Here is a 27130-nt window from a genome sequence, read left to right as displayed (position 1 = left end):
AATGGTATATAGAAATGAATAAATGTATTCCATTAGAAAAAATAACATATAGTTTAAGAAATAATATTGAAATATTCGAACAAGTATGGGAGCCTTACATTAAATACAATAGCGAAAACCTACCGGGAACAAACATTACCTAAGTTGATGGAAGGAGAAGAAAAGAAAAGAATGGACTCAGTAGAATTTCTGGTGTATTTTTGTTGAATGACAACATTGTCTAACTGAATTAATGCAACCTAGATTGTATAACTAAAATGGATGAGAGGGGGTGGGATGGGGGGGTGGCTTGGGAGGAGGGAGGGGGGAGGGAGAAAAAGTCACTGTAAATGTGTGGAAAAGAAAAAGTGTATATCATGGCTATTGTGATTTATGGTGTGAAAAATAAAAAATTTAAAAAAAAAAAAAAAACACGCCGTGATCCATTCACCGCCTTCACCACCGACTGGTCAACGTTTATGGTATGCCTTGTAAATCTTTCGCCTTCAAAGGTTTTCCCAGGGCAGTGGCAGACAGTGGGATGAAACATGGATGTCTGCAGATGCCGGGATTATCGTAAAAAAAACACACAAGGTAAACGTTGGAGGGCCTCGACCGGTCTCGAGGGCGTCCACAGGAGGTAAAGACCCATCACCGATGTTTCGGGGCCCAAGCTCTTCCTCAAGGAATCAGCAAAGAACAAGGAAAAAGAAATTTGTGGAATGGGACAGAGGGAAAAGAGAGAGGGAGGGAGAGGGGGAAAGAGAGAGAGGGAAAGAGAGGGAGAGAGAGGGAAGAAAAGGGGAGAGAGGAAAAAGAAAGGGAGAGAGGGTAAAAAGAGAGGAAGAGAGGGGAAAAGAGAGAGAGAGGAGGGAAAGAGAGGGAGAGAGAGGGAAAAGAGAGGAAGAGGGGAAAGAGAGAGGAAGAGAAAGAGGGAAAAGAGAGAGGGAGAGAAAGAGGGGAGAGAAAGGGAAAAGAGAGAGGGAGAGAAAGGGAAAAGAAGGGGAGAGAGAAAGGGAAAAGAGAGGGAGAGAGAGGGAAAAGAGATTGAGAGTAAGAGGGAGAGAAAGAGGGAAGAGAGAGAGGGAAAAGAGGGAGAGAAAGAACGAAAGGAAAAGAGATGGGACGAAGGTGGGAGGGGGTGATGGTGGATTTTTCCTTGTCTATGACCCTCATAATTTTGAAAACCTCGAAAAAATTATCAAATTAACCCTGTTCTCTGGAACCCTGGTATAACCTGGACTCCAGCCTGTGCCTGGGAACTCCTGTTCTCTCCACCATCCTTCCCTGCCACGTGACCACTCCGAACTTTCCCAATTCGGTCGAGAACTTAACGCTCTCGCGGCTTCCTCCTCCAGCATCATGCGTACGGCGATCCCTCTGCCTTGGGCCCCTGGCAACCAGGCTTCCGCCCCACCCCCCTTCCGCTGCTCTCCGGGCGGAGCTCGCAAGCTCTCCCCATGGCCGAGGACAGGCCATGGGATCGGTAAGGCTCGCCAGCCGCTGCGGGTGGCTCCCGGTGTGTGGGGGAGCGGCAGAATCAGAGGCCGGGTCATTGGGATGAGCACCGAGGGGGGGGGTGGGTGGGAATGGGATCGGGGTGGTTAGAGGCAGTACAGATCAATGGGCTGAAGGGCCTGCTCAATGCTGCATGTGTGACACTGTCTGAAGAGCCGAGCATTTACAGATCCTACATGGTAAGCGATCAAGCGACACTTAGGTGGAGACTGTTGACATTGGGAGAGGAACAAGGATGTCGAGAGACAAGGACGATTTTTCTTGAACGATTCAAACAACAATAATCCTTCTTTCTTGGATAATTGGCCAAGTCAGAAAAACCTACAAGTTGAGTAACTTTGCTTTAAAATATCACTGCTGAACCTTGGAAAATAACCCAGAATCATTCCAGATAAGATCTCAAAATCAGGTGTGAAATAGCAAATTAATTGCCTTGGTGATGTTACCCCTCAGTACCCCTCCCTCCTCACCCCCCTCCCTCCTCACCCCCCTCCCTCCTCACCCCCCTCCCTCCTCACCCCCCTCCCTCCTCACCCCCCTCCCTCCTCACCCCCCTCCCTCCTCACCCCCCTCCCTCCTCACCCCCCCTCCCTCCTCACCCCCCCTCCCTCCTCACCCCCCTCCCTCCTCACCCCCCTCCCTCCTCACCCCCCTCCCTCCTCACCCCCCTCCCTCCTCACCCCCCTCCCTCCTCACCCCCCTCCCTCCTCACCCCCCTCCCTCCTCACCCCCCTCCCTCCTCACCCCCCTCCCTCCTCACCCCCCTCCCTCCTCACCCCCCTCCCTCCTCACCCCCCTCACTCATCACCCCCCCTCACTGCCCCATCCTCCTCACTGCCCCTCCTCACCATCCCTCCTCTCCTCAATGCCCCTTCCTCCTCACCACCCCTCCCATAGTGGGGGGTAAAATAAACGATACTTTACCGGGAACTCGTTCTCCGACGTCACTTCCTCAGCGAGTTTGACACGAGACGCCTGGAGTTTCTCACTCAATGTCGCCTCCAGCTGTGGTCAGTGCAGGTGGACGGATGAAAAGGAAAGGAGGTGTTAGTTCCATCCCGCCCCAGGATTCATCACAGCCCAACCCCACAATGCACCGGAGGCCCGGCAGAGACCAGGAACACTCACCGGGCTGGACAGTTCCTTGTTTAGACTCCCTTTACTGTTCAAGCTGCCGAACTCTGTCTGGGAACTGGACTGGGACATCCCCTCGAAGAAAGGTCTGGAGGTAAGTCAGAGAGAGAGAGTGAAAAGTGAGAAGGGGAAGGGAAAGGGGCAGAGACTGGAGACCCACGCGGGTCAGGCAGATGGACGAAGAGTCTCTCCAGCAGAAATCAGAAATGGAAGTCTCAACACAAAGTTCCGGGCCGGAAATAGAACTTTACTGCCCAGAAACAGGCCCTTCTGCCCTTCTAATTTGTGCAGAGCCTTCTTTTTTTTTGCCTATCCCCCTGACCTGCACATAGTCCATAACCCTCAACCCCCTCCATGGACCTGCCCAAATTGTTTTTAAATGTTAAAACTCAACCCCCTTTAACTTGTTCCACACTCTCTGTGTGAAGAAGTTCCCCTTAAACATTTCCCCTTTCACCCTTAACCCGTGTCCTCTGATTTGTATCTCACCCACCCTCAGTGGGAAAAGCCAACCTACATTTACAATGTTTGTCCCCCTCAAAATTTTAAATACCTCAATCAAATCTCCCCTTGTTCTTCTATGCTCCAGGGAATAAAATCCGTACCTGTTTAACCTTTCCCTGTAACTCAGTCCTTGAAGTCCGGGCAACATCCTAGTAAATCTTCTCTGCCCCTTTCTATCTTATTGATATCTTTCCTGTAGTTCGGTGACCAAAATTGCACACAATTCTCTAAATTTGGCCTCACCAATGTCTTGTACAACTTTACCATCACATCCCATCTCCTGTACTCAATACTTTGATTTATGAAGACCAATGTTCCAAAAGCTCTTGATCTGAGCGGGGTTGAAGCCCAACTTGACACCGTTTTCAAAGCACCCAATCACTGGTCTCCACCGATGGCTTCCGGTGAACGAGGGTCAAGGAGGCCCTACTGAGGACAAGGGCAGGATGCAGGGTGGGGGGGGTGGGGAGTTTCCCTAGAGTGAGCCCGTTCCTCCTCGCAGGACCGGGCCTGCTCATTCCTCCAGGACTGGGCCTGCCCATTCCCTTGCCCATCTACCTTCCAAGTTTCAGGCGGAGAGGTGAAACCCTCCGCGGCAAGCACTCGTGACGAGGGTCACCCATCTCTACAGGGATCTGTTCTGGGACCCCCTGTCCTTCATGATGTTTATAAATGACCTGGACAAAGAAGCAGCAGGGTGGGGCAGGTGGTTTGCAGAGGTTGGAGGGGCTGTCGATGGACCTGAAGGTTACAGCAGGATGTAGACAGGAGGCAGAGTTGGGCGGAGAAGTGGCAGGTGCAGTTCAATCCAGATCAGGGTGAGGTGATGCATTTTGGAAGGACAAACCAGAAGGTTGAGAAAAGGGTTAATGGTCGGTTACTTAAGAGTGTGGATGAACAGATGGACCTTGGGGTCCAAATCCATAGATCCCTCAAGGTCGCCGCACAGGTTGATAGGATATTTAAGAAGGTCGATGGGACACCAGGCTTCATTAATAGGGGGATTGAGTTCAGGAGTTGAGAGGTCATGTTGCAACTCTACAAATCTCTGGTGAGACCCCACTTGGAGTATTGTGTTCAGTTCTGGTCACCTCATTACAGGAAGGATGTGGACGCTGTGGAGAGGGGGTCAGAGGAGATTCACCAGGATGTTGCCTGGATGAGAAACAAGTCTCATGAGGTGAGGTTAGCAGAACTGGGACTTTTCTCTCTGGAGCGAAGAAGGACGAGAGGAGACGTGATAGAAGTCGACAAAATTCTGAAAGGCATCGACAGGGTGGACAGCCAGCGCCTGTTTCCCAGGGTGGGATCAGCAAACACCAGAGGACGCTGTACAAAGTGAAGGGAGGGAAGTTTAGGGGAGACGTCAGGGGGATGTCCTTTTACACGGAGAGTTGTGTGGGCCTGGAATGCCTTGCCAGGGTGTGGGGGTGGAAGCTGGAACATTAGGGGCATTTAAGAGCGACAGGAACGTGGATGGAAGTAAAATCAAGGGTTATGGGGTTGGGAAACGTTTCATTTTCTTTTTGAAGATATATATAGGTCAGCACATCATTGAGAGCCGAAGGGCTTGTACTGTGCTGCAGTGTTCTATGTTTGAAGGTGGGGAGGGGGGGGAAGAGGAGGAAGGAGCCGCTGTACTTCAGTTTGGGCTTGGGCGTGCTGAGGACGCTCTCCGTCTCCTCCATCTCAGGGCCACTGTCGCTTGGGTTGTACAGTTCCAGGCTGTCATACAACAAGTCCAGGTCTTCCTCCACCTCTTGGATCTGCTCAGTGGACACGTTCTCCAGAGCCAGCACCTGAGACACCAAAGGATTAGAGCATCAGGTTGAACGTCGTGGACCAAGAAGCCGGGTGGGGGGGGGGGGGTTACGTGTCAGCCCCTCACTAAGTTGGCAGAGGAATGGGTCGTATCGAGGAAACAGGGAGGTTGCAGAAGAACTTGGGCAGACGAGGAGAAGGGGGCGGAGAAGTGGCAAGAAACGGAGAGTGGACTGTCATGCACTTTAGTAGAAGAAATAACCAGGCAGACTGATTTCTAAATGGGGAGCAAATCGAAAATCCCTGGGTGCGAAGGGAGCCGGAACCTCGTGCAGGTCAAGTCAGGGGTGAAGAAGGCAAATGCGATGCTGGCGTTCGTTATGACCAGAATAGAATCTAAGGGCAGGGATGGGATGTTGAGGCTTTATCAGGCGCTGGTGAGGCCTCACGGGGGAGAATTAGGAGAAGTTCTGGGCTCCTCGTTTGAGAAAGGATGGGCTGACATTGGAGAGGGCTCAGAGGAGGTTCACAAGGATGATTCTGGGAATGAGGGGGTTATCGTTTGAGGAGCGTTTGACGGCTCTTGACCTGGACTCGTTGGGATTTAGGAGAATGAGGGGGATCTCATTAAAACATCTCGAATGTTGAAAGGCGCGGACAGAGTAGATGTAGAAAGGTAATTTCCCATGATGGGAGAGTCCAGGACAAGAAGGCACAACTTCAGGATTGAAGGGCGTCCACTTAGAACAGAGATGCAGAGGGATTTCTTCAGCCAGAGGGTGGTGAACTTTGGGAATTTGTGGCCATGGGTGGATGTAGAAGCCGGGTTTTTGGGTGTATTTAAAGCAGAGATCGACGGGTTCTTGATTAGCCAGGCTATTGGGAGAAGGCCGGGCGGTGGGGGCTGAATGGGGAAATGGATCAGCTCACGATTATATGGTGGGGAACACTCGATGGGCTGAATGGCCTATTTCTGCTCCTGTGTCTCATGGTCTTATTGGGACTGAAGTCAAGTTGGGTTGTACAAAGGACTTTATTCTTTGAAGCAAAGAAGAATGAGGGGAGATGTGATCAAGGTTTACAAGACAGTGGATGTGAGAAGGCTTTTTCCACAGATTGGGGGAGATATATGTGAGAGGTCATAGTTTTAAGCTGAAGGGGGAAAGGTTATGGGGAACATTAGAGGGAAGTTCTTCACTCAGAGAGTGAATGTGGAACGAGCTGCCATCTGATGTGGGTTCGATCGTGTGCTTTAAGAATAAATTGGAAAGATACATGGATGGGAAAGGTTGGAGGTTATGGAGTGGGAGGAGGTCAATGGGTCAAGTGGAATAATGTTTTGGCATAGACTAGAGGGGCCGAATGGCCTGTAGTGATCTATGGTTCTTTCTGCTACAGAAGCAGGAAAAACACCACACCACCCTTCATCCCACCCCCACCCTGTTGAGTAGAAGCAGACAAGACGACCCCACAGATTGGTGACCACAGTGGCCGACCATCGAAGGGCTTGGTGGCTGACGGACCACCCAGGCGGCGGGGGGCGGAGTGGGGGGGGGACACTTTCTGTGCTATTATAGGACCACAAAGGAATCTAGAAAAGACAACAGCACACTCACCTCATCGGAGACTCTGAATCTCTTGAGCAAAGCCACAAACTTCTGCTTAATATTTTGCTGCTGTTAAAAGAACAGTAACTTTAATTTCAGCTGCCTTGCAGATCCACAGGCCCGATCTCCCTCCCCACCTCTGGGATGGCCGGTGAGGAGTTTGCACGTTCTCCCTCGTGGGCTCCCTGCATCTCCCCCCCAAAACTCCCCCCCATCACGGGTTGCTCTCGATTCCTACTGCATCCCAAAAGGCATGGAGATCGTGCAAACTCCTTACAGACAGTGCGGGATTCAAGCACCCATCCTGATCGCTGGTGCTGCAAAGCCATTGTGCCAACCACAACACCCACCATTCTGGAGTCAGATTATATAGGTTGGCCCAATATCGTGGGCTGAAGGGCCTGTGCTGGAATGTTCTATGTTAATCTGAAATGGTAGATGACAGATGACAAGGCGGCCACACAGCTTGACCTAGAAGATCACAACTTAGCCCAGAATCCATTCCCCTAACTCTCAGCTCTCCTTCAGCTTGTCCAAACACAGCAAGGCCCCTAAACGGTCTCCTCTACATTGGAGCAAATGGGGGAGGGGGGTCACGTCATCGAGAACCTTGACTCTGCCCACCACTGCAGTAGTGGGGGATCTCCCAGTGGCCACCCATTTCAAATCCCCGTCCCATCCGACATGTTCGTCCGTGGCCCCATGCACGACTGGATTAAGACAATTGGAGCAACAGCCCCTCATCTTCCGTCTGGGCTCCCTCCAACCAAACGGCACTAACATTGACTTCTCGGGAGGAGTCACGTGATGGAGTAGTGGCCGGTCAGGGAATTCCAGCCCTCTCCGGAAAAGTTGAAAAAAAACACACAAAACGCAAAGGAACAAGAATAAAAATTAAAACAAAGTAAAAGTAAAGGTGAGAAGAAAATGGCAGCGAAGAGAGAAAAGTCGAAAGCAACGGGAAGAAGAGAAGAAGAAAGAATGTGGGAAGAAGAAGGTGAAGGCCTTACCTGTCCGAGGAGGCCCGCCACGGAGAGAGAAGCCCGCTCCCTAAGGTCGGTGAAAGTCCCGAGCTCGGGACAACAAAAATGGCTCGCGGAGCCGAGTAAAAGTGCGCAACCGCGCATGAAAAAAAAACACACTGACGGGAGGGGGGAACAGCTGATCTCCACAACTGAGAGTGACAGCTACAACACAGCAACAGGAAGAGAACATAGAAAACAACGAAAACAAGAAAGAAGAGACCAAAAAGAAAACAAGGAAACAACAGATGGCCAACCCAGAGGAAGAAGAAGAAGAAGAAGAACATAGAGAAATGGAAGAAGAAGGGAAAGGCAAGACAATGGATATTTTTTTTTAAAGAATATATGGAATCAGTAAAAGATTGGCAATTACAAGAATTTAATGAAATAAAAAGAATTAAGAATGCAGAAGAAAAAATGAATAAAATAGAGATGGTCATATCAGAGATAGGAAAAAGAGTGGATAATGTGGAAGAATGAGAAATAATCGTAGAAATGGAAGTAGAGGATTTAAAAGAGAAATTAGAAGAATCTAATAAAAAAGTTAAAGTGGCACATGAGCTGTTAGCTCAGAAGATAGATCTAATGGAAAATTATAATAGAAGAAATAATATAAAGATAGTGGGCCTTAAGGAAGATGAAGAAGGCAAGAATATGAGAGAATTTATAAAAGATTGGATCCCCAGGGTCCTAGGAAGACCAGAATTACAGGAAGAAATGGAAATAGAAAGGGCACATACAACATTAGCCCCTAAACCACAGCCACAACAAAAACCAAGATCCATTTTAGTAAAATTCCTAAGATATACAACGAGAGAAAATATATTGGAGAAAGCAATGAAGAAAATAAGAGAAGACAAAAAGCCACTGGAATACAAAGGTCAAAAAAATTTTTTCTATCCAGACATAAGTTTTGAGCTCCTGAAGAAGAGGAAAGAGTTCAATACAGCAAAAGCGATCCTATGGAAAAAAGGATATAAATTAATGTTAAAGTACCCAGCGGTACTTAAAATAGTTATTTCAGGGCAACAAAGCAGACTGTTCTCGGATCCGGAGGAAGCACGAAAATTTGCAGAACAACTACAAAACAAGCAGAGAGATGAAGACATGTAATGAGAGTAAAAATGACTACGAACTATATGTATGTGTGTATATGGGTATATATATATATGTGTGTGTGTATGTATATATGTGTGTACATGAGTGTATCCGTATTTAGAGGAAAGTATATAGAGTATAGATAGGAATTAATAAGGGAATGAAAGGAAACAGAGGAAATAAGGAGGGAATTAAAAGAGTGACCTTTGTTACATATGAAAATTGAAATCTTTTCCGTGGGGGGTTGGGTGGGGAGGAGTTACGGTCACTGCAAAATCAGTTGACGCTTGCGAGTGAATTCGCAAATCCAAATGGAGAGGGGAGATGTGGTTGCCCGACAAGGGATAAAGGGCAACTCAGGAGGGGGAGGGGAGAATGGGGTTAAAGAAGTTTTAGATAGGAGAATAAGGAAAATGTTTGATGTTTTAGAAATATTGTCTTATAAAGTGTTCAAAACAAGAAAGCAGAAATGGATAAGAGGGAAAGGTGATGATGAGGAAACGGAAAGGGAAGATAAACAAAGTATGAAATGGCTAAGTTGAACTATATGACTTTAAATATTAACGGAATACAAAACCAAATCAAAAGGAAGAAACTGCTAAATTTACTGAAAAAAGAAAAAATTGATATAGCATTCGTGCAAGAAACACATTTAACTGAAATGGAGCACAAGAAATTAAAGAGAGATTGGATAGGACATGTAACAGCAGCGTCTTATAATTAAAAAGCTAGAGGAGTAGCTATATTAATCAGTAAAAATGTACCAATTAAAATAGAAGAGGGAATAATAGATCCAGCAGGGAGATATGTAATGATAAAATGTCAGATATATTCGGAGTTTTGGAATTTACTCAATGTATATTCACCTAACGAAGATCAAAAGTTTATGCAAGATATTTTTTTGAAGATAGCAGACACGCAAGGGAACATATAGGAGGAGATTTCAACCTTAATTTGGATTCAAATATGGATAAAACTGGGAAAAAAAATTAACAGAAAGAACAAAGTAACCAAATTTATAATTAAATCGATGGAAGAAATGCAACTTTTGGATATATGGAGGAAACAACACCCAAAGGAAAAGGAATATTCATATTATTCGGGTAGACATAAAACATACTCAAGATTAGACCTATTCCTGTTATCAGCTCGTATGCAAGACAGAGTAAGAAAAACAGAATATAAAGCTAGAATATTATCGGACCACTCACCCTTGATATTGACAATAGAGTTAGAGGACATCCCTCCAAGAATGTATAGATGGAGATTAAACTCCATGCTACTTAAAAGGCAGGATTTTAGAGAATTCATTGAAAGACAAATTAAAATGTACTTTGAAATAAATACGGAATCAGTGAAAGATAAGTTTATACTATGGGATGCAATGAAAGCGTTCATTAGAGGGCAAATAATAAGTGATGTAACCAAGATGAAGAAGGACTATAATCAGGAAACAGAGCAGTTGGAAAGGGAAATAGTAAATATAGAAAAAGAATTAGCAATGAAGGAAGATACAACTAAAAGAAGAGAATTGGCAGATAAAAAAATAAAATATGAAACACTACAAACTTATAAGGTGGAGAAGAACATAATGAAGACAAAACAGAAATATTATGAATTAGGGGAAAAAAACGCACATAATTCTAGCATGGCAGCTTAAGACAGAACAAGCTAAGAAAATGCTATTTGCATCAAGGAAAAAAGACAAACAAATCACATATAATCCAACGGAGATCAAGGAAAACTTTAGAGAATTCTATGAACAATTATACCAAACTGAAAACGAAGGGAAAGAAAGGAAAATAGATGAATTTTTAACCAAAATTGAACTACCAAAATTACAAATAGAGGAACAAAATAAATTAACAGAACCATTTGAAATAGTAGAAATACAAGAGATAATAAAAAAATTACCAAAAAATAAAACACCAGGAGAGGATGGATTCCTAATAGAATTCTATAAAACATTTAAAGATTTATTAATTCCTCCCCTCCTGGAAGTAATCAACCAGATTGATAAAACACAAAGCTTACCAGATTCATGTAAAACAGCAATAATTACAGTAATACTAAAGCAAGGGAAAGATCCACTCGCACCAGCGTCATATAGACCAATATCATTACTTAACACAGATTATAAGATAATAGGTAAACTATTAGCAAACAGATTAGCAGAGTATGTACCTAAAATGGTAAATCTAGACCAAACTGGATTTATTAAAAAAAGACGCACAACAGACAATATTTGTAAATTTATTAACTTAATTCATGCAGTAGAAGGGACTAAAGCGCCAACAGTAGCAGTTGCTTTAGACGCAGAGAAGGCCTTTGACAGAGTAGAATGGAATTATTTATTCAAAGTATTACAAAAATTCAGTTTACCAGAGAAGTATATTAATTGGATTAAAGCATTATATAAGGGGCCATTGGCGAAAGTGACAGTAAATGGATATATATCAAAGCAATTTAACTTAAGCAGGTCAACACGGCAGGGATGCCCACTATCACCCTTATTGTTCGCGTTAGCTATAGAACCACTAGCAGAATTGATAAGAACAGAAAATAAAATAAAAGGGATAAAAATAAAAGACAAGGAATATAAAATCAGTTTATTTGCAGATGATGTTATAGTATACTTAACAGAACCAGAACTATCAATAAAAGAATTATATAAGAAATTGAAGGAATATGGAGAAGTGTCGGGTTACAAGATTAACGTAAATAAAAGTGAAGCAATGCCAATGAATAATGCGGATTTCTCAAAATTTAAGAAGGAATCACCATTCAGATGGCAAATGCAAGTAATAAGATACCTGGGTATACAAATAAATAAAAATCTCGGCCATCTATATAAACTCAATTATTATCCACTAATGAAAAAATTACAGGACGATTTAGTGCATTGGAAAGATTTACCATTAACACTAATAGGAAGGATAAACTATTAAAATGAACATTTTCCCAAGGATATTATACCTATTTCAGGCATTGCCAATACACTTGACAGAGAAATTCTTCAAGGAGTTAAAGAAAATAATAAGGAAATTTTTATGGAAAGGGGGGAAACCGAGGATAGCACTAGATAAATTAACAGAATGGTATAAACAAGGAGGCTTACAACTGCCAAACTTTAAAAATTATTTTAGAGCTGCACAATTAAGATACCTATCAGATTTTTATCAAACAAGGTGAAAGCCAGATTGGACTAGATTAGAATTAGATAAAATAGGGGAAAAGATACCTGAACACATATTATATAAATGGGATGAAAAATTGGTACAACATAGAAGTTCTCCAGTATTACATCATCTACTCAATATTTGGAAAAAGATTCATGTAGAAAGGAATAAAACAAATTACCAATTACCAAAACTAATATTGATGCAAAATAAGTTACTCCCTTTTACAATAGATAACCTTTCCTTTAGAGAATGGGAGAAAAAAGGATCAAAAGAATAGAAAATTGTTTTTGAGGAAAAAGATTATTATCCTTTGAACAAATGAAAGATAAATACAATATAACTCAAGATACAGTGCTGGCATATTACCAATTGAGATCGTACTTGAAGGACAAATTAGGAAACAGTCTGAGGTTACCAAAGGGAAGTAACTTTAAATATGTGATTACAGATACAATGATAATCAAAAGATTTATAACAAATATGTATATTAAACTGCAAGAAAAGGAGAATGAGGAAACAAATGGTAAAACTAAACAAAAATGGGAACAAGATTTAAATATAAAGATAAAAAAGGAAACATGGGAGAAATTATGTTCTGGAATGATGAGAAATACAATAAATACGAGGTTACGTATGATACAATATAACTGGATACACAGGCTATACATTACACCTCAAAAGTTAAATAAATGGGACCCAACAGTATCTGATAGATGTTTTCGATGTAAAAAAGAAATGGGAACAACAATTCATGCAATCTGGACATGTGAGAAAGTAGAAAAATTTTGGGAAGATCTAAACCAAATATTATCTTCCTCCTAAGTAACATAAAAAACAAAGAATTTGGACTTGATTTGGATGGTGCACAAAAAAGATTTGTCATGATAGCTCTAGCCGTAGCAAAAAAATGTATTATGTCAACTTGGAAATTAGAAGATAACTTGAGAATACAACAATGGTATATTGAAATTAATATATGTATTCCATTAGAAAAAATAACCTATGATTTAAGAAATAACATTACAATATTTGAACAAATAAGGGAGCCATACATGAAACACAATAGAGAAAACCTACCGGGGACATCTACCACCTAAAATGACAGGAGAAGGAAATTAAAAGAATTGACTCAGTGGAATTTCTTGTTTATTTTTATTGAGTGACAACATTGTTTGACTGGTTTAATGTATCTTAGATTCTGTACTTTAAATGAATGGGGGGGAGGTAGGGAGGGTGGGATGGGAGGACGGAGGGGGGGGAGAAAATGACACTGTATATATTTGAAAAGGAAAATGTATGTATCTTGGTCAATGTGGTTTATGGTATGAAAAATAAAAAAAATTTTAAAAAAACATTGACTTCTCCGGTTTCCATTAAAGCCCCCCTTCCCATTTACATTCCCCTGTCTCCTTACCTGTCTCTCTCTCTCCCACTTACCTCTGTCTCCTATCCCATAGCCAAAGTCAGTTCTCATCTTTCCCCTTCTCATATCCAACTCACATTTTGTGTTTGTTGGTGTGGACCCCTCCCCCTTTCGCTCCCTGTCTTTATTCAGACACCTGTTTGCTTTTTACCCTGAGGAAGGGCTCAGGCCTGAAATGTTGGTGATAATTTCTTTACCTCCTGTGGATACTGCGAGACCGGCCAAGTTTTTACTGCAATCACAGCATCTGCGGACTGCACCCCAAAAGCTTCTTGTCCGTCAGTCAAAATCCCCCCCCCCACAAAGCACAGATAATCAGCAGAGAGGGGGCTGTGGCCCTGATGCAGAGCCACTGAGTGTCTGCCCCAAAGCCCCAGGCCCATCTGCTCACCATTCAAGGAGCTACTTACGTTGCTCATTCCAGCCCGGGACATGCTGGAAGAGTTTGCCAACTTCCGCCGTGGCTTCTTCCGTTTGGTGACATCCTCGTCTTCAAAATAAATGTCCTGCCAAGAGAATCGGGGCATTCACTGCGAGTGAGAGTCACTGTCATGGTTTCCACAAGCAGGGAGGACCATTAGGCCCTGTTACCCAAGGATCAGTAGGGCTGAGGGGGTGTGGTGGAGTGTGGGTGTGGGTGTGGGTGTGGGTGTGGGTGTGGGTGTGGGTGTGGGTGTGGGTGTGGGTGTGGGTGTAGAGAGAGAAAGAATGTGCTCATGTGCATGAGGTGTAACTGTGTGCATGTCTGTGTGTTTGTGAATGTGTGCGTTTGTGGTGCGAGTGTGTGTGTCTGTGAATGTGAGTGCATATTTGCAAGTGAGTGTCTGTGTGTGTGTGAGAATGCATGTGACTGTGTGTGCATGCAAATGTGTCCGTGTGTGCACGTGCATGTGTGTGTGTGTGTGTGTGTGTGTGTGTGCGTGCGCGCGCACGCGCGCAGCAAACCCTGCCAGAGTATCCCACAATAAGTGGACCACGACCATTTGGAGACGGAGTTTTCAAGAATTACCTGACCGTGTATCGGGTCATCGCTGACTTCCTGTTCCGAGGAGAAACTGTCCTCTTCGTCCTCCGAGTAATTATCGATGTCTGGGGATCGATCTGCAGCAGAGAAACCCTCTCCGTCAACCCCAGGCACTGATCACACAAGCTGGCGTGGCCCTCCTCCCTGCCTACATGCTCTCCTCCACGAACCCTGCGCCAGCCAGTGTCCTGCCCTTGTCTCGTTTCACTCACCCTCTCCCCGCCACTTCACTTTCCTTTTGGAAGTTCCTCTCAGCGCGTCACTAGGCTCAGTAACTGGGCCGTGAATAAGCACACCCTCCCCCACCCCCGAGAGCTCGCTTCCTGTCGATGGGCAGAGTTTCAGCAAACATTCTTGCACAGCCCGGACCCTTCGGCCCACAATGTTCTGCTGACCTAGATAGACCTCCTCAACAAGCTAATCCTTCCCTGCCTCCCACCCACAACCCTCTTCCGTAAACCCCTGCCCGGTATCTGGCGCCTATGGGGCTTGGTAGAAGCTAGTTTTCCGGCTGCTTGAGGCTCAGTCTGACGAATACACCAGCGTTAAGGATTTAAATTCCAACCCTGGTCGCTGGCGCTGTAACAGCGTTGCATTGACCATCATAATGACCACCCCCCAAGTTTACAGATGAAGCCTCTGACCAGGTTGACTCTTACTGAGCAGGGATAAAGAGACACTTTAACTGGGTAAGTTTTTCTTACACGGAGGGTTGTGGGCCTTGCCAGGGGTGGTGGTGAAGGCTGGTACACTGGGGGCATTGACGAGAACCGTGCGTCCGAATCGTGTGTCTGTAGGGGCGCTACGTCTGCTGAACTATTTCCAGTCGGCAGCAGAGGAACCAGCCTCACCTGACATCTTCAGTTTGGGGCCCTCCTGGTCTATGGGCTGACTGGACAGAGAGTACACCCTCACTTCCGCCACCAGGATTGAGGCCTCCTTGATGTTACTGTGGAGACCCAGGATCTGACCTCCCTCGCTGGGGTGCTGCATGACCTGGAAAAAGAGCACGGGTCAGGGGGAGAGGGGAAATCCTGGCGAACCCACTGCTGACCTGTCGGCAGCGGCATCGTGGTGCACGCGCAGTGCGGGGTGTGGGGGGGGGGGGGTCAGTCACTGATCCATATGGGGTTCCTGGGGTAAAGGGCGGGGGTCAGAGGCTTTGGTGTGGGGTGGGGGGAGAGAGAGAAAGAGAGATAGAGAGAGTGAGTGCGAAAGTGACTGAGAGAGAGTATGAGAGAATGCAAGACAAAGTGAGGGTGGGTGAGAAAGTGTGAGAGAGAGGGGGGGCGAGAGAGAGGGGGGCGAGAGAGAGGGGGGCGAGAGAGAGGGGGGCGAGAGAGAGGGGGGCGAGAGAGAGGGGGGCGAGAGAGAGGGGGGCGAGAGAGAGGGGGGCGAGAGAGAGGGGGGCGAGAGAGAGGGGGGCGAGAGAGAGGGGGGCGAGAGAGAGGGGGGCGAGAGAGAGGGGGGCGAGAGAGAGGGGGGCGAGAGAGAGGGGGGCGAGAGAGAGGGGGGCGAGAGAGAGGGGGGCGAGAGAGAGGGGGGCGAGAGAGAGGGGGGCGAGAGAGAGGGGGGCGAGAGAGAGGGGGGCGAGAGAGAGGGGGGCGAGAGAGAGGGGGGCGAGAGAGAGGGGGGCGAGAGAGAGGGGGGCGAGAGAGAGGGGGGCGAGAGAGAGGGGGGCGAGAGAGAGGGGGGCGAGAGAGAGGGGGGCGAGAGAGAGGGGGGCGAGAGAGAGGGGGGCGAGAGAGAGGGGGGCGAGAGAGAGGGGGGCGAGAGAGAGGGGGGCGAGAGAGAGGGGGGCGAGAGAGAGGGGGGCGAGAGAGAGGGGGGCGAGAGAGAGGGGGGCGAGAGAGAGGGGGGCGAGAGAGAGGGGGGCGAGAGAGAGGGGGGCGAGAGAGAGGGGGGCGAGAGAGAGGGGGGCGAGAGAGAGGGGGGCGAGAGAGAGGGGGGCGAGAGAGAGGGGGGCGAGAGAGAGGGGGGCGAGAGAGAGGGGGGCGAGAGAGAGGGGGGCGAGAGAGAGGGGGGCGAGAGAGAGGGGGGCGAGAGAGAGGGGGGCGAGAGAGAGGGGGGCGAGAGAGAGGGGGGCGAGAGAGAGGGGGGCGAGAGAGAGGGGGGCGAGAGAGAGGGGGGCGAGAGAGAGGGGGGCGAGAGAGAGGGGGGCGAGAGAGAGGGGGGCGAGAGAGAGGGGGGCGAGAGAGAGGGGGGCGAGAGAGAGGGGGGCGAGAGAGAGGGGGGCGAGAGAGAGGGGGGCGAGAGAGAGGGGGGCGAGAGAGAGGGGGGCGAGAGAGAGGGGGGCGAGAGAGAGGGGGGCGAGAGAGAGGGGGGCGAGAGAGAGGGGGGCGAGAGAGAGGGGGGCGAGAGAGAGGGGGGCGAGAGAGAGGGGGGCGAGAGAGAGGGGGGCGAGAGAGAGGGGGGCGAGAGAGAGGGGGGCGAGAGAGAGGGGGGCGAGAGAGAGGGGGGCGAGAGAGAGGGGGGCGAGAGAGAGGGGGGCGAGAGAGAGGGGGGCGAGAGAGAGGGGGGCGAGAGAGAGGGGGGCGAGAGAGAGGGGGGCGAGAGAGAGGGGGGCGAGAGAGAGGGGGGCGAGAGAGAGGGGGGCGAGAGAGAGGGGGGCGAGAGAGAGGGGGGCGAGAGAGAGGGGGGCGAGAGAGAGGGGGGCGAGAGAGAGGGGGGCGAGAGAGAGGGGGGCGAGAGAGAGGGGGGCGAGAGAGAGGGGGGCGAGAGAGAGGGGGGCGAGAGAGAGGGGGGCGAGAGAGAGGGGGGCGAGAGAGAGGGGGGCGAGAGAGAGGGGGAGAGAGAGGGGGAGAGAGAGGGGGAGAGAGAGGGGGAGAGAGAGGGGGAGAGAGAGGGGGAGAGGTGCATGTGAGAGAAAGAGGGAGGAGGGGAGAGAGTGTGTGAGAGTTTGTGTGAGAGATAGAGAGTGTTAGAGAGTGGGAGAGATGCGCGTGAGAGAAAGACGGAAAGGGGGAGGAGAGTGAGAGAGGTGCGTGTGTGAGAGAGAAAGTGTTAGAGTGGGAGTGGGAGAGTGAGTGGGAGTGAGATAGTGTGTGAGAGAGAGCATCAGGCACCTAAGGAGGCCTGAGATGATGCAGGATTCTCTGCTTTGCCAATAATTTGACTACACTTACCCAGCCCAATTCGACAGTGTGCATTCAAAGACCAGCGTGGTCCGAGGGCTGAGCCCCACATCAAGTAGGGCCTGTTCCCAGGGTGGTGGGGGTGGGGGGGGGGGGCGCGGGGACTTCCAGTACTTGCCTCCGCCATGTTGATGAGCCCCACGGCCAGGGTCTTGTAGCCCAGGATGGTCCGGTTCTTGTACCTCTTCCTACGCTGCAGCATAATCTGCAGCTTGTTGGCATCCCGCTTCAGGAAGTGGGGGTACTGCAGGACGGGAGGGAGACGCCATTAGTCCCCGTCTCACCCATCGCTCACCCACGGCTATCACCTCCGTCCCGTGTCCCCCCCCCTCCCCTGGAGGACAGGAAAACGAAGTCAGGTGGAAGTGCAGGCAGCGACGAGGACGCAGGGAGGTGGCGGGAGGACTTGGGCAGGTGGGAATACGGCGGCGAACGGCAGCTGGTGCAGATCCAGGAGAGCGGGCAGAGGAGAGACAGCGCTCTCCTACAGGGTCTGCCCGCCCAGTCCAACAGCCGTCGGCTCTGCGCAGGTGTTAAACGGTCCATTAACAGAGCCGACAGTGGTTTAATTTAATATCCCACAACCTCGGGATCTGGGTCCAAGGTGCCGGCGCCTGTGTTTGGCAGTGGCCTCGAGAGGGAGTGGAGGAACTGGCACAGGGCACCAGAAAACAGGGAGAACACCCCCGGTTTGAAAAGGAGAAGCAGAAAAAAAAAAAAAAAAAGAAAAGGAGAAGCAGACGACCCATGCACGGGACAGCGACCAGCGAGAGGGCCTCTGAAGCTGAAGGAATGTGCGCAGGCGGTAGGGCTCCTGGCGGCTTGAGGCGAGGGACCCACGAAGGCCACTGGCGACGGAGGTCGAGGAATTCGCGTCAGGCTGCTGAAGGCGGCTGTCGGGAGACCTGCGCCAGGCCCCTGGAGACTGCCTCAAGCTGGCTGGAGGGATAACCAGGTATCAGAACCAGAATGCCGATGACAAATCTGTGCGCCGTACAGAAATAAATTCTGCACAATATTGCACTGTCTTTCTGACATGACAGTAAAGGAACCTTGAATCTTGAGAAAGGGACGGAAACGTGGCAGATGAAATATAACGTAGGAGAGAGGATGGTTGTGCACTTCAGTAGAAAAAATAACCAGGCAAATGGTTTTATACATGGGGAAAAAAATCGAAAATTCCCAGGTGCGAGGGGAGCCGGGATCCTCGTGGAGGACAGGCTGGAGGGAAACGTCGGGGGTGAAGAAGGCAAATGAGATGCTGGCGTTCGTTACAACCGGAATAGAATCTAAGGACAGAGATGGGATGTTGAGGCTTTATCAGGCCCTGGTGAGGCCTCACGGGGAGAATTGGGAGCAGTTCTGGGCTCCTCGTTTGAGAAAGGATGGGCTGACGTAGGAGAGGGTTCAGAGGATGATTCCGGGAATGATAGGTTTATCATACGAGGAGCTTTTGACGGCTGTTGGCCTGGACTCGGAATTAGGAGAATGAGAAACATTTCTAATGTTGAAACATGTGGACAGTCGATGTGGAAAGGTTGTTCCCCACGGTGAGAGAGTCCAGGATAAGAGGGCAGAACTTTAGGATTGAAGGGCATCCTCTCAGAGCAGAGACTCGGAGGGATTTCTTCAGCCAGAGGGTGGTGAATCTGTGGAATTTGTTGCCCCAGGCGGTTGTGGGGGCTGGGTCATTGGGTGTATTTAAGGGAGAGATCAATAGGTTCTTGATTAGCCAGGTTATGGGGAGAAAGCCAGGTTGTTGGATCAGCCAACCCGTTCCCCCACCACCACCCCCTCCCTCACACCTCCCATTCCCCCACCTCTCCTCTCTCCTCCACCTCCTTCCCCCTCTCCTCACCTCCTTTTCCAACCCTCCTCCCAAACCCCCTCGCTTCTTCCCCATCCACCTCCCCACTCCATCCCCTTACCCCTTTCCTCTCTCCACATCCCTCCCCACCTGGACTGTGCAAGCTTTTGTGTAGCCAAGCTCTGGCATGCCATCCGCCCATCACCCCCTCCCCCACAGGGGAACCGCTGAGCAGCGGGTTAACATGGGGCTGCCCTCCATTTTCGCCCACTCGAGTTGACGCGGGGGGTGGGAGGGGGGTGAGGGGGAAGGAAGCTGTGGTTACCTGAAGGGAGAAGGTCAGTTGCAGGTCGGTTTCTGTCATACTGCAGGCTGGGATCGGAATCTCATTCGATCGAAGCACTCGCTTGGAGCCCTGCAAACCAGGGGGGGGGGGGGGGGGGGGGATAAAATCAGTGTGGGTGGGGGAAGATGGAGTAGAGAACCAGCACTGAACTCAGCCGACCACACAAACCTGCCTGGTATAGGTCGTCCCGGCTCCCCCCCCCCCACCCCCGAAGGGCCTCCTACATTCTCCAACTCCCTACTGGCTCGGTCACCTGTTGGCGGAATAATGCCGGGATCAACTGCGGGGCGTTTATCCCCTCAAACCACAGGGGCCTGCTGGCAACGCAAAGTCGATAGACCCACACAGGGCGCTGGAGGAGGGCTCCTGGGAACCGGGCAAGGAGAGCCGAGTGTCCGTGGATTCGCCCTGCGCAGACTCCCATTCAGTCTGGCCGCGCCCAAGCTCCAGGTCTGAACCTCCAATACGATTGGGAAGCCTTCTGGTCCCCACGTGGACCGCGACATCTGGCTGCCCACCCTCCCCTCCAGAATGCTGCGAACTTGATCAGAGGCTTCCCTGACACCTGGAAGGCAACAAACCATCCGGGAGCCTCAATGGAACCAATCCCCTCGTCTAATGAACAAGTTCCCAGTCACCATCGCTCTCAGAACCAAGGGGCCAGCCTCGGTGACCACCACTATTTGCCTCTGGTAGATTGTTTCCCATCCCCCCAACAGGGCCACAGGATGATATTCAACCCCCATACTTGTGAGAAAGTGGTGGCACAGATGGTGGAGAAGCAAGTTCAATCCCTGCCCCCACCCCCGGCGCTGCCTGTGTGGAGTTTGCATGCTTTCCCTGTGGGTTTCGCTCCCATGTCCCAAAGGTGCGCACGGGGTCAATTTCTTTGGCGCAGGGTGAGAAGGTAAAGTGAGCAGAGACCTTAGTGGGAGAGGGATTGCCCTTTCTCAAAGGGCTGTATGGCCTCCGTTTATTGAATGATAACATTGTTTGACTGGTTTAATGCATCTTAGGTTTTGTACTTTAAATGAATGGGGGGGGGAGGTAGGGAGGGTGGGATGGGGAGGAGGGAGGGGGGGAGAAATTGACACTGTATATATTTGAAAAGGAAAATGTATGTATCTTGGTCAATGTGGTTTATGGTGTGAAAAATAAAAAAATTTAAAAAAAAGGGCTGTATGGCCTCCTCTATCTACAGTCCTGTGGCCCCACCCGATCTGAGCAGAGAGCGGACCCCCATCTCACCTGCAGTTTGACAGCGATCACCACCGAACTCAGATCCTTATCCAACTCCTTGAGGACCAAGAGCTTCTTCAGGGTCAAGCTGAATAACCTGCGTGTACAAAAAGGGGGAGAGGGAGGTGCCATAAGTCAGCGTACGGGAGGGGGAGGGGGGAGAGTGAACACCTGGCTGAATCGTGCACTCACACTTAACGTCACCAAGATCACGGAGCAGATTGAGGAGAAACCAGAGGTGTACTATCCATTGGGGGGAGGGGGATCAGAGGTGGAGAGGGTGGGAAAATTTAAATTCCTGGGGAGTTCACTATCTTGGAGGATCTTTCCTGGGCCCAACACATCGTGAAGAAAGCCCATCAGCGCCTCAACTTCCTAAGGAGTTTGTGGAGGTTTGGTGTGACATCGGAAACCCTGGCAAATTTCTGCATGTGTGATGGAAAGTGCGCTGACTGGTTGCATCACAGGCACCAATACCCCCCAAACGTAAAGCCCTGTTAAAGGTAGTGGACGCAGCCCAGGACATCACAGGCAAAACCCTCCAACACCATCAAGAACGTCTGCAGGAAGGAGTCACGTGATGGAGTAGTGGCCTGGACGGTGAACTCCAGCCCTCTCCAGAAAAGTCGGGAAAAACAAAGGAAAACACAAAGGCACAGAAATAAAAGTTACAGAAAAGTGAGTATAAAGGTGGAAAGAAGATGGCGACAAAAAAAGAAAAATCGAAAGCAACGGTAAGAAGAGAGGAAGAGAAGACAAAGGAGGAAAAAGGTGAAGGCCTTACCTGTCCGAAGAGGCCCGCTGCGGAGAGAGAAACCCGCTCCCTCAGGTCGGTAAATAATGGACTACAAAAATGGCTCGCAGAGCCGAGTAAAAGTGCGCAACCGCGCATGCGCGATGCGAATGAAAAAAAACACACCGACGGGAGGGGGGACCAGCTGGGGAGTCGATCTCCACAGCCGGCAACGACAGCTGCAGAACACCTGCAGCAAGAAGAGACCACAGAAGACAATAGAAACAAGAAAGAAGAGGAGGAAAGGGCACCAAAGAAACAACAGATGGTCAACCCAGAGGAAGAAGAAGAGGAAGAGGAAGAGTACAGTGAAATAGAAGAAGAAAAGAAAGGCAAGGTAAAGGATATACTTGCTCTTATTAAAGGATACATGGAGTCATTTAAAGAATGGCAAACACAGGAATTTAAGGATTTAAGAAAAAGAATAAACAACACAGAAGAGAAAATAAATAAAATGGAGATGACCTTAACAGAAATGGGAAAGAAAATGGACAAGATGGAAGAGCGGGCAGCAGCAGCAGAAATGGAGGTAGAAGACTTAAAAAAGAAATTGGAGAAATCTAATAAAAAAACTAAAGAGACACAAGAACTACTAGCTCAAAAAATAGATACAATGGAAAACCATAACAGAAGAAATAACATAAAGATAGTGGGCCTTGGAGGAGTCACGTGATGGAGTAGTGGCCGGACGGTGAACTCCAGCCCTCTCCAGAAAAGTCGGGAAAAACAAGAGAAAACACAAAGGCACAGAAATAAAAGTTACAGAAAAGTGAGTATAAAGGTGGAAAGAAGATGGCGACAAAAAAAGAAAAGTCGAAAGCAACGGTAAGAAGAGAGGAAGAGAAGACAAAGGAGGAAAAAGGTGAAGGCCTTACCTGTCCGAAGAGGCCCGCTGCGGAGAGAGAAACCCGCTCCCTCAGGTCGGTAAATAATGGACTACAAAAATGGCTCGCAGAGCCGAACAAAAGTGCGCAACCGCGCATGCGCGAAGTTTCGCGCATGCGCGATGCGAATGAAAAAAAACACACCGACGGGAGGGGGGGACCAGCTGGGGAGTCGATCTCCACAGCCGGCAACGACAGCTGCAGAACACCTGCAGCAAGAAGAGACCACAGAAGACAATAGAAACAAGATAGAAGAGGAGGAAAGGGCAACAAAGAAACAACAGATGGTCAACCCAGAGGAAGAAGAAGAGGAAGAGTATGGTGAAATAGAAGAAGAAAAGAGAGGCAAGGTAAAGGATATACTTGCTCTTATTAGAGGATACATGGAATCATTTAAAGAATGGCAAACACAGGAATTTAAGGATTTAAGAAAAAGAATAAACAACACAGAGGAGAAAATAATTAAAATGGAGATGACCTTAACAGAAATGGGAAAAAAAATGGACAAGATGGAAGAGCGGGCAGTAGCAGCAGAAATGGAGGTAGAAGACTTAAAAAAGAAATTGGAGAAATCTAATAAAAAAACTAAAGAGACACAAGAACTACTAGCTCAAAAAATAGATACAATGGAAAACCATAACAGAAGAAATAACATAAAGATAGTGGGCCTTAAGGAAGATGAAGAAGGCAAGAATATGAGGGAGTTTATAAAAGAGTGGATCCCTAAGACCCTAGGATGTCCAGAACTACAGCATGAAATGGAAATAGAAAGGGCACATAGAGTATTGGCCTCTAAACCACAACCACAACAAAAACCAAGATCTATTGTAGTAAAATTCCTAAGATATACTACAAGAGAAAAGGTACTGGAGAAGACAATGGAAAAAGTAAAAGAGGGCAACAAACCACTGGAGTATAAAGGGCAAAAAATCTTCATTTATCCAGATATAAGTTTTGAACTCCTAAAGAAGAGAAAAGAGTTCAATACAGCAAAGGCGATTTTATGGAAGAAAGGGTATAAATTTATACTAAAGCATCCAGCGGTATTGAAAATATTTATTCCAGGACAGCAAAACAGACTATTCTCGGATCCAGAAGAAGCACGAAAATTTGCAGAACAATTACAAAAATAGACTGAGGGAGGAAGACGGGTAATGAGAGTTAAAATGATCACGACTGATATGTATGTGGGTAAAGACAAAAATAGACTGAGGGATGAAGACGGGTAATGAGAGTAAAAATGATCACGATTGATATGTATGCAGGTAAAGAGGTATAAGAGTGAATAGAGACAATGAGCATACATGAATGTATCTGTACTTAGAGGAAAATATAGATAGTATAGACAAGAATTAATAAGGGAAGGTAATGGAATAGAGAGAATAAGGAGGGAATTAAAAGAGGGACCTTTGTGACATATGAAAAGTGAAATCTTTTCTGGGGGAGGCGGGGTGGGGGGAAATAGCGGTCACTGCACAATCAGTTGACGCTTGCGAGTGGATTCGCAAATCCAAATGGAGAGGGGAGATGTGGTTGTCCGACAAGGGATAAAGGACAACTCAGGAGGTGAAGGGGAGATTGGGGATAAATAAGATAGAAATAGGAGAATAAGGAAAATGTTAGATGTTGTAGGAATGTTGTCTTATGAAGAGTTGAAAATAAGAAAACAGAAATGGAAAAGGAGGAAAGGTAATGATGGAAAAACGGAAAGAGAAGATAAACAAAATATAAAAGGGCTACGCTGAACTATATGTCTTTAAATATTAATGGAATACATAACCAAATTAAAAGGAAGAAACTACCAAATTTAAATGAATAAATGTATTCCATTAGAAAAAAATAACATATTGGTTAAGAAATAATATTGAAATATTCGAACAAGTATAGGAGCCTTACATCAAATACAATAGCGAAAACCTACCGGGGACAAACATTACCTAAGTTGATGGAAGGAGAAGGAAAGAAAAGAATGGACTCAGTAGAATTTCTGGTGTAATTTTGTTGAATGACAACATTGTCTGACTGGATTAATGCAACCTAGATTGTATACCTAAAATGGATGAGAGGGGGGGGTGGGGGGGTGGTTTGGGAGGAAAGGGGGGGGGGGAGAAAAAGTCACTGTATATGTGTGAAAAGAAATAGTGTATATCATGGCTAATGTGATTGATGGTGTGAAAAATAAAAAAATTTAAAAAAAAAAAAAAGATAGTGGGCCTTAAGGAAGATGAAGAAGGCAAGAATATGAGAGAGTTTATAAAAGATTGGATCCCTAAGACCCTAGGATGTCCAGAACTACAGCAAGAAATGGAAATAGAAAGGGCACATAGAGTATTGGCCTCTAAACCACAACCACAACAAAAACCAAGATCTATTGTAGTAAAATTCCTAAGATATACTACAAGAAAAAGGTACTGGAGAAGACAATGGAAAAAGTAAGAGAGGGCAACAAACCACTGGAGTATAAAGGGCAAAAAATCTTCATTTATCCAGATATAAGTTTTGAACTCCTAAAGAAGAGAAAAGAGTTCAATACAGCAAAGGCGATTTTATGGAAGAAAGGGTATAAATTTATACTAAAGCATCCAGCGGTATTGAAAATATTTATTCCAGGACAACAAAACAGACTATTCTCGGATCCAGAAGAAGCACGAAAATTTGCAGAATAATTACAAAAATAGACTGAGGGAGGAAGACGGGTAATGAGAGTTAAAATGATCACGATTGATATGTATGTGGGTAAAGACAAAAATAGACTGAGGGATGAAGACGGGTAATGAGAGTAAAAATGATCACGATTGATATGTATGCGGGTAAAGAGGTATAAGAGTGAATAGAGACAATGAGCATACGTGAATGTATCTGTACTTAGAGGAAAATATAGATAGTATAGACAAGAATTAATAAGGGAAGGTAATGGAATAGAGAGAATAAGGAGGGAATTAAAAGAGTGACCTTTGTGACATATGAAAAGTGAAATCTTTTCTGGGGGAGGCGGGGTGGGGGGAAATAGCGGTCACTGCAAAATCAGTTGACGCTTGCGAGTGGATTCGCAAATCCAAATGGAGAGGGGAGATGTGGTTGTCCGACAAGGGATAAAGGACAACTCAGGAGGTGAAGGGGAGATTGGGGATAAATAAGATAGAAATAGGAGAATAAGGAAAATGTTGGATGTTGTAGGAATGTTGTCTTATAAAGAGTTGAAAATAAGAAAACAGAAATGGAAAAGGAGGAAAGGTAATGATGGAAAAACGGAAAGAGAAGATAAACAAAATATAAAAGGGCTACGCTGAACTATATGTCTTTAAATATTAATGGAATACATAACCAAATTAAAAGGAAGAAACTACTAAATTTAAATGAATAAATGTATTCCATTAGAAAAAATAACATATAGGTTAAGAAATAATATTGAAATATTCGAACAAGTATAGGAGCCTTACATTAAATAAAATAGCGGAAACCTACCGGGGACAAACATTACCTAAGTTGATGGAAGGAGAAGGAAAGAAAAGAATGGACTCAGTAGAATTTCTGGTGTAATTTTGTTGAATGACAACATTGTCTGACTGGCTTAATGCAACCTAGATTGTATACCTAAAATGGATGAGGGGGGGGGGGGTGGGGGGGTGGTTTGGGAGGAAAGGGGGGGGGGGGGAGAAAAAGTCACTGTATATGTGTGAAAAAGAAATAGTGTATATCATGGCTAATGTGATTTATGGTGTGAAAAATAAAAAATAAACAAAAAAAAAATCAAAGTATTGAGTATAGGAGTTGGGATGTTATGCTGAAGTTGTTTAAGACATTGGTGAGGCCAAATTTGGAAATATTGTGTGCAGTTCTGGTCGCCTAACTATAGGAAGGATATCAATAAGACTGAAAGAGTGCAGAGAAGATTTACTAGGAAGTTGACGAATCTTCAGGAGTTGAGTTATAGGGAAAGATTAAACAGGTTAGGACTTTATTCCTTGGAGCGAAGAAAAATGAGGGGAGATTTGATAGAGGTTTACAAAATTATGAGTGGTATAGACAGTGTGGATGCAAGTAAGCTTTTCCACTTAGATTGGGGGAAACAAATACAATAGGTGATAGTTTTAAGTTGAAAGGAGAAAGATTTGGAGGAACATTAGGGGAAAGTTCTTCACTCAGAGAGTGGTGGAAGTTTGGAACGAGCTGCCATCTGATGTGGTGAATGCAGGCTTGATCTTAAGTTTTAAGAATCAATTGGATGATACATGGATGGGAGAGGCCTGGAGGGATATGGAATGGGAGCAGGGCAGTGTGACTAGTGGAATAACGGTCAGCATAGACTAGAAGGCCTGTTTTCTGTGGTTCTATGGTTCTAAGATTTGATAAACTTCCCTCAATTTTGCAGAAATTCTTCACGAGATAGAAAGCTGGTTTGAGACTGGGGATTTATCAATGAGGCAGTCACTGGTACATTTCCTCAGAAGTTAACTTTTGAAAGTTAATTGCATGTTAGACTGCTGGAAATGTTGGTATATTTTGACTAAACTATTCTAATTGGCATAAAGAGAGCCTAAGTCCTTAAAGGCATTCTAATAAATGTATTTTTCTTCCACAAAAAAAAAGTCTGCAGGGAACGCTGCCATCAGAGAGCAGCAGCGATCATCAAGGACCCACCCCACCCAACACACACTCTGTTCTCACTGCTGCC

At 47.0% G+C, this 27130-nt stretch overlaps 1 protein-coding gene across 1 annotated transcript in view; it reads right to left on the bottom strand.

Moving 5' to 3' along the window:
- LOC138740873 (phosphofurin acidic cluster sorting protein 1-like) overlaps positions 1-27130 on the bottom strand; it is a 51097-nt gene that overhangs the window by 20471 nt on the left and 3496 nt on the right. Inside the window, exons 2-11 of the mRNA XM_069894120.1 lie at positions 20788-20875; positions 19519-19608; positions 17505-17630; positions 15104-15248; positions 14238-14329; positions 13639-13734; positions 6513-6572; positions 4777-4934; positions 2626-2719; positions 2422-2502 (exon numbers count right to left, since the gene is read on the bottom strand). Of these exons, the coding sequence (XP_069750221.1) occupies positions 2422-2502; positions 2626-2719; positions 4777-4934; positions 6513-6572; positions 13639-13734; positions 14238-14329; positions 15104-15248; positions 17505-17630; positions 19519-19608; positions 20788-20875 (1030 nt within the window). The remainder of the gene's footprint in view (positions 1-2421; positions 2503-2625; positions 2720-4776; positions 4935-6512; positions 6573-13638; positions 13735-14237; positions 14330-15103; positions 15249-17504; positions 17631-19518; positions 19609-20787; positions 20876-27130) is intronic.

The sequence above is a fragment of the Narcine bancroftii genome, chromosome 8, assembly GCF_036971445.1.
Source record: "Narcine bancroftii isolate sNarBan1 chromosome 8, sNarBan1.hap1, whole genome shotgun sequence".
Classification (NCBI taxonomy): Eukaryota; Metazoa; Chordata; class Chondrichthyes; order Torpediniformes; family Narcinidae; genus Narcine; species Narcine bancroftii.
The sequence above is the reverse complement of the archived record's forward strand: the minus strand, read 5'-3'. Positions and strand labels throughout refer to the sequence as shown.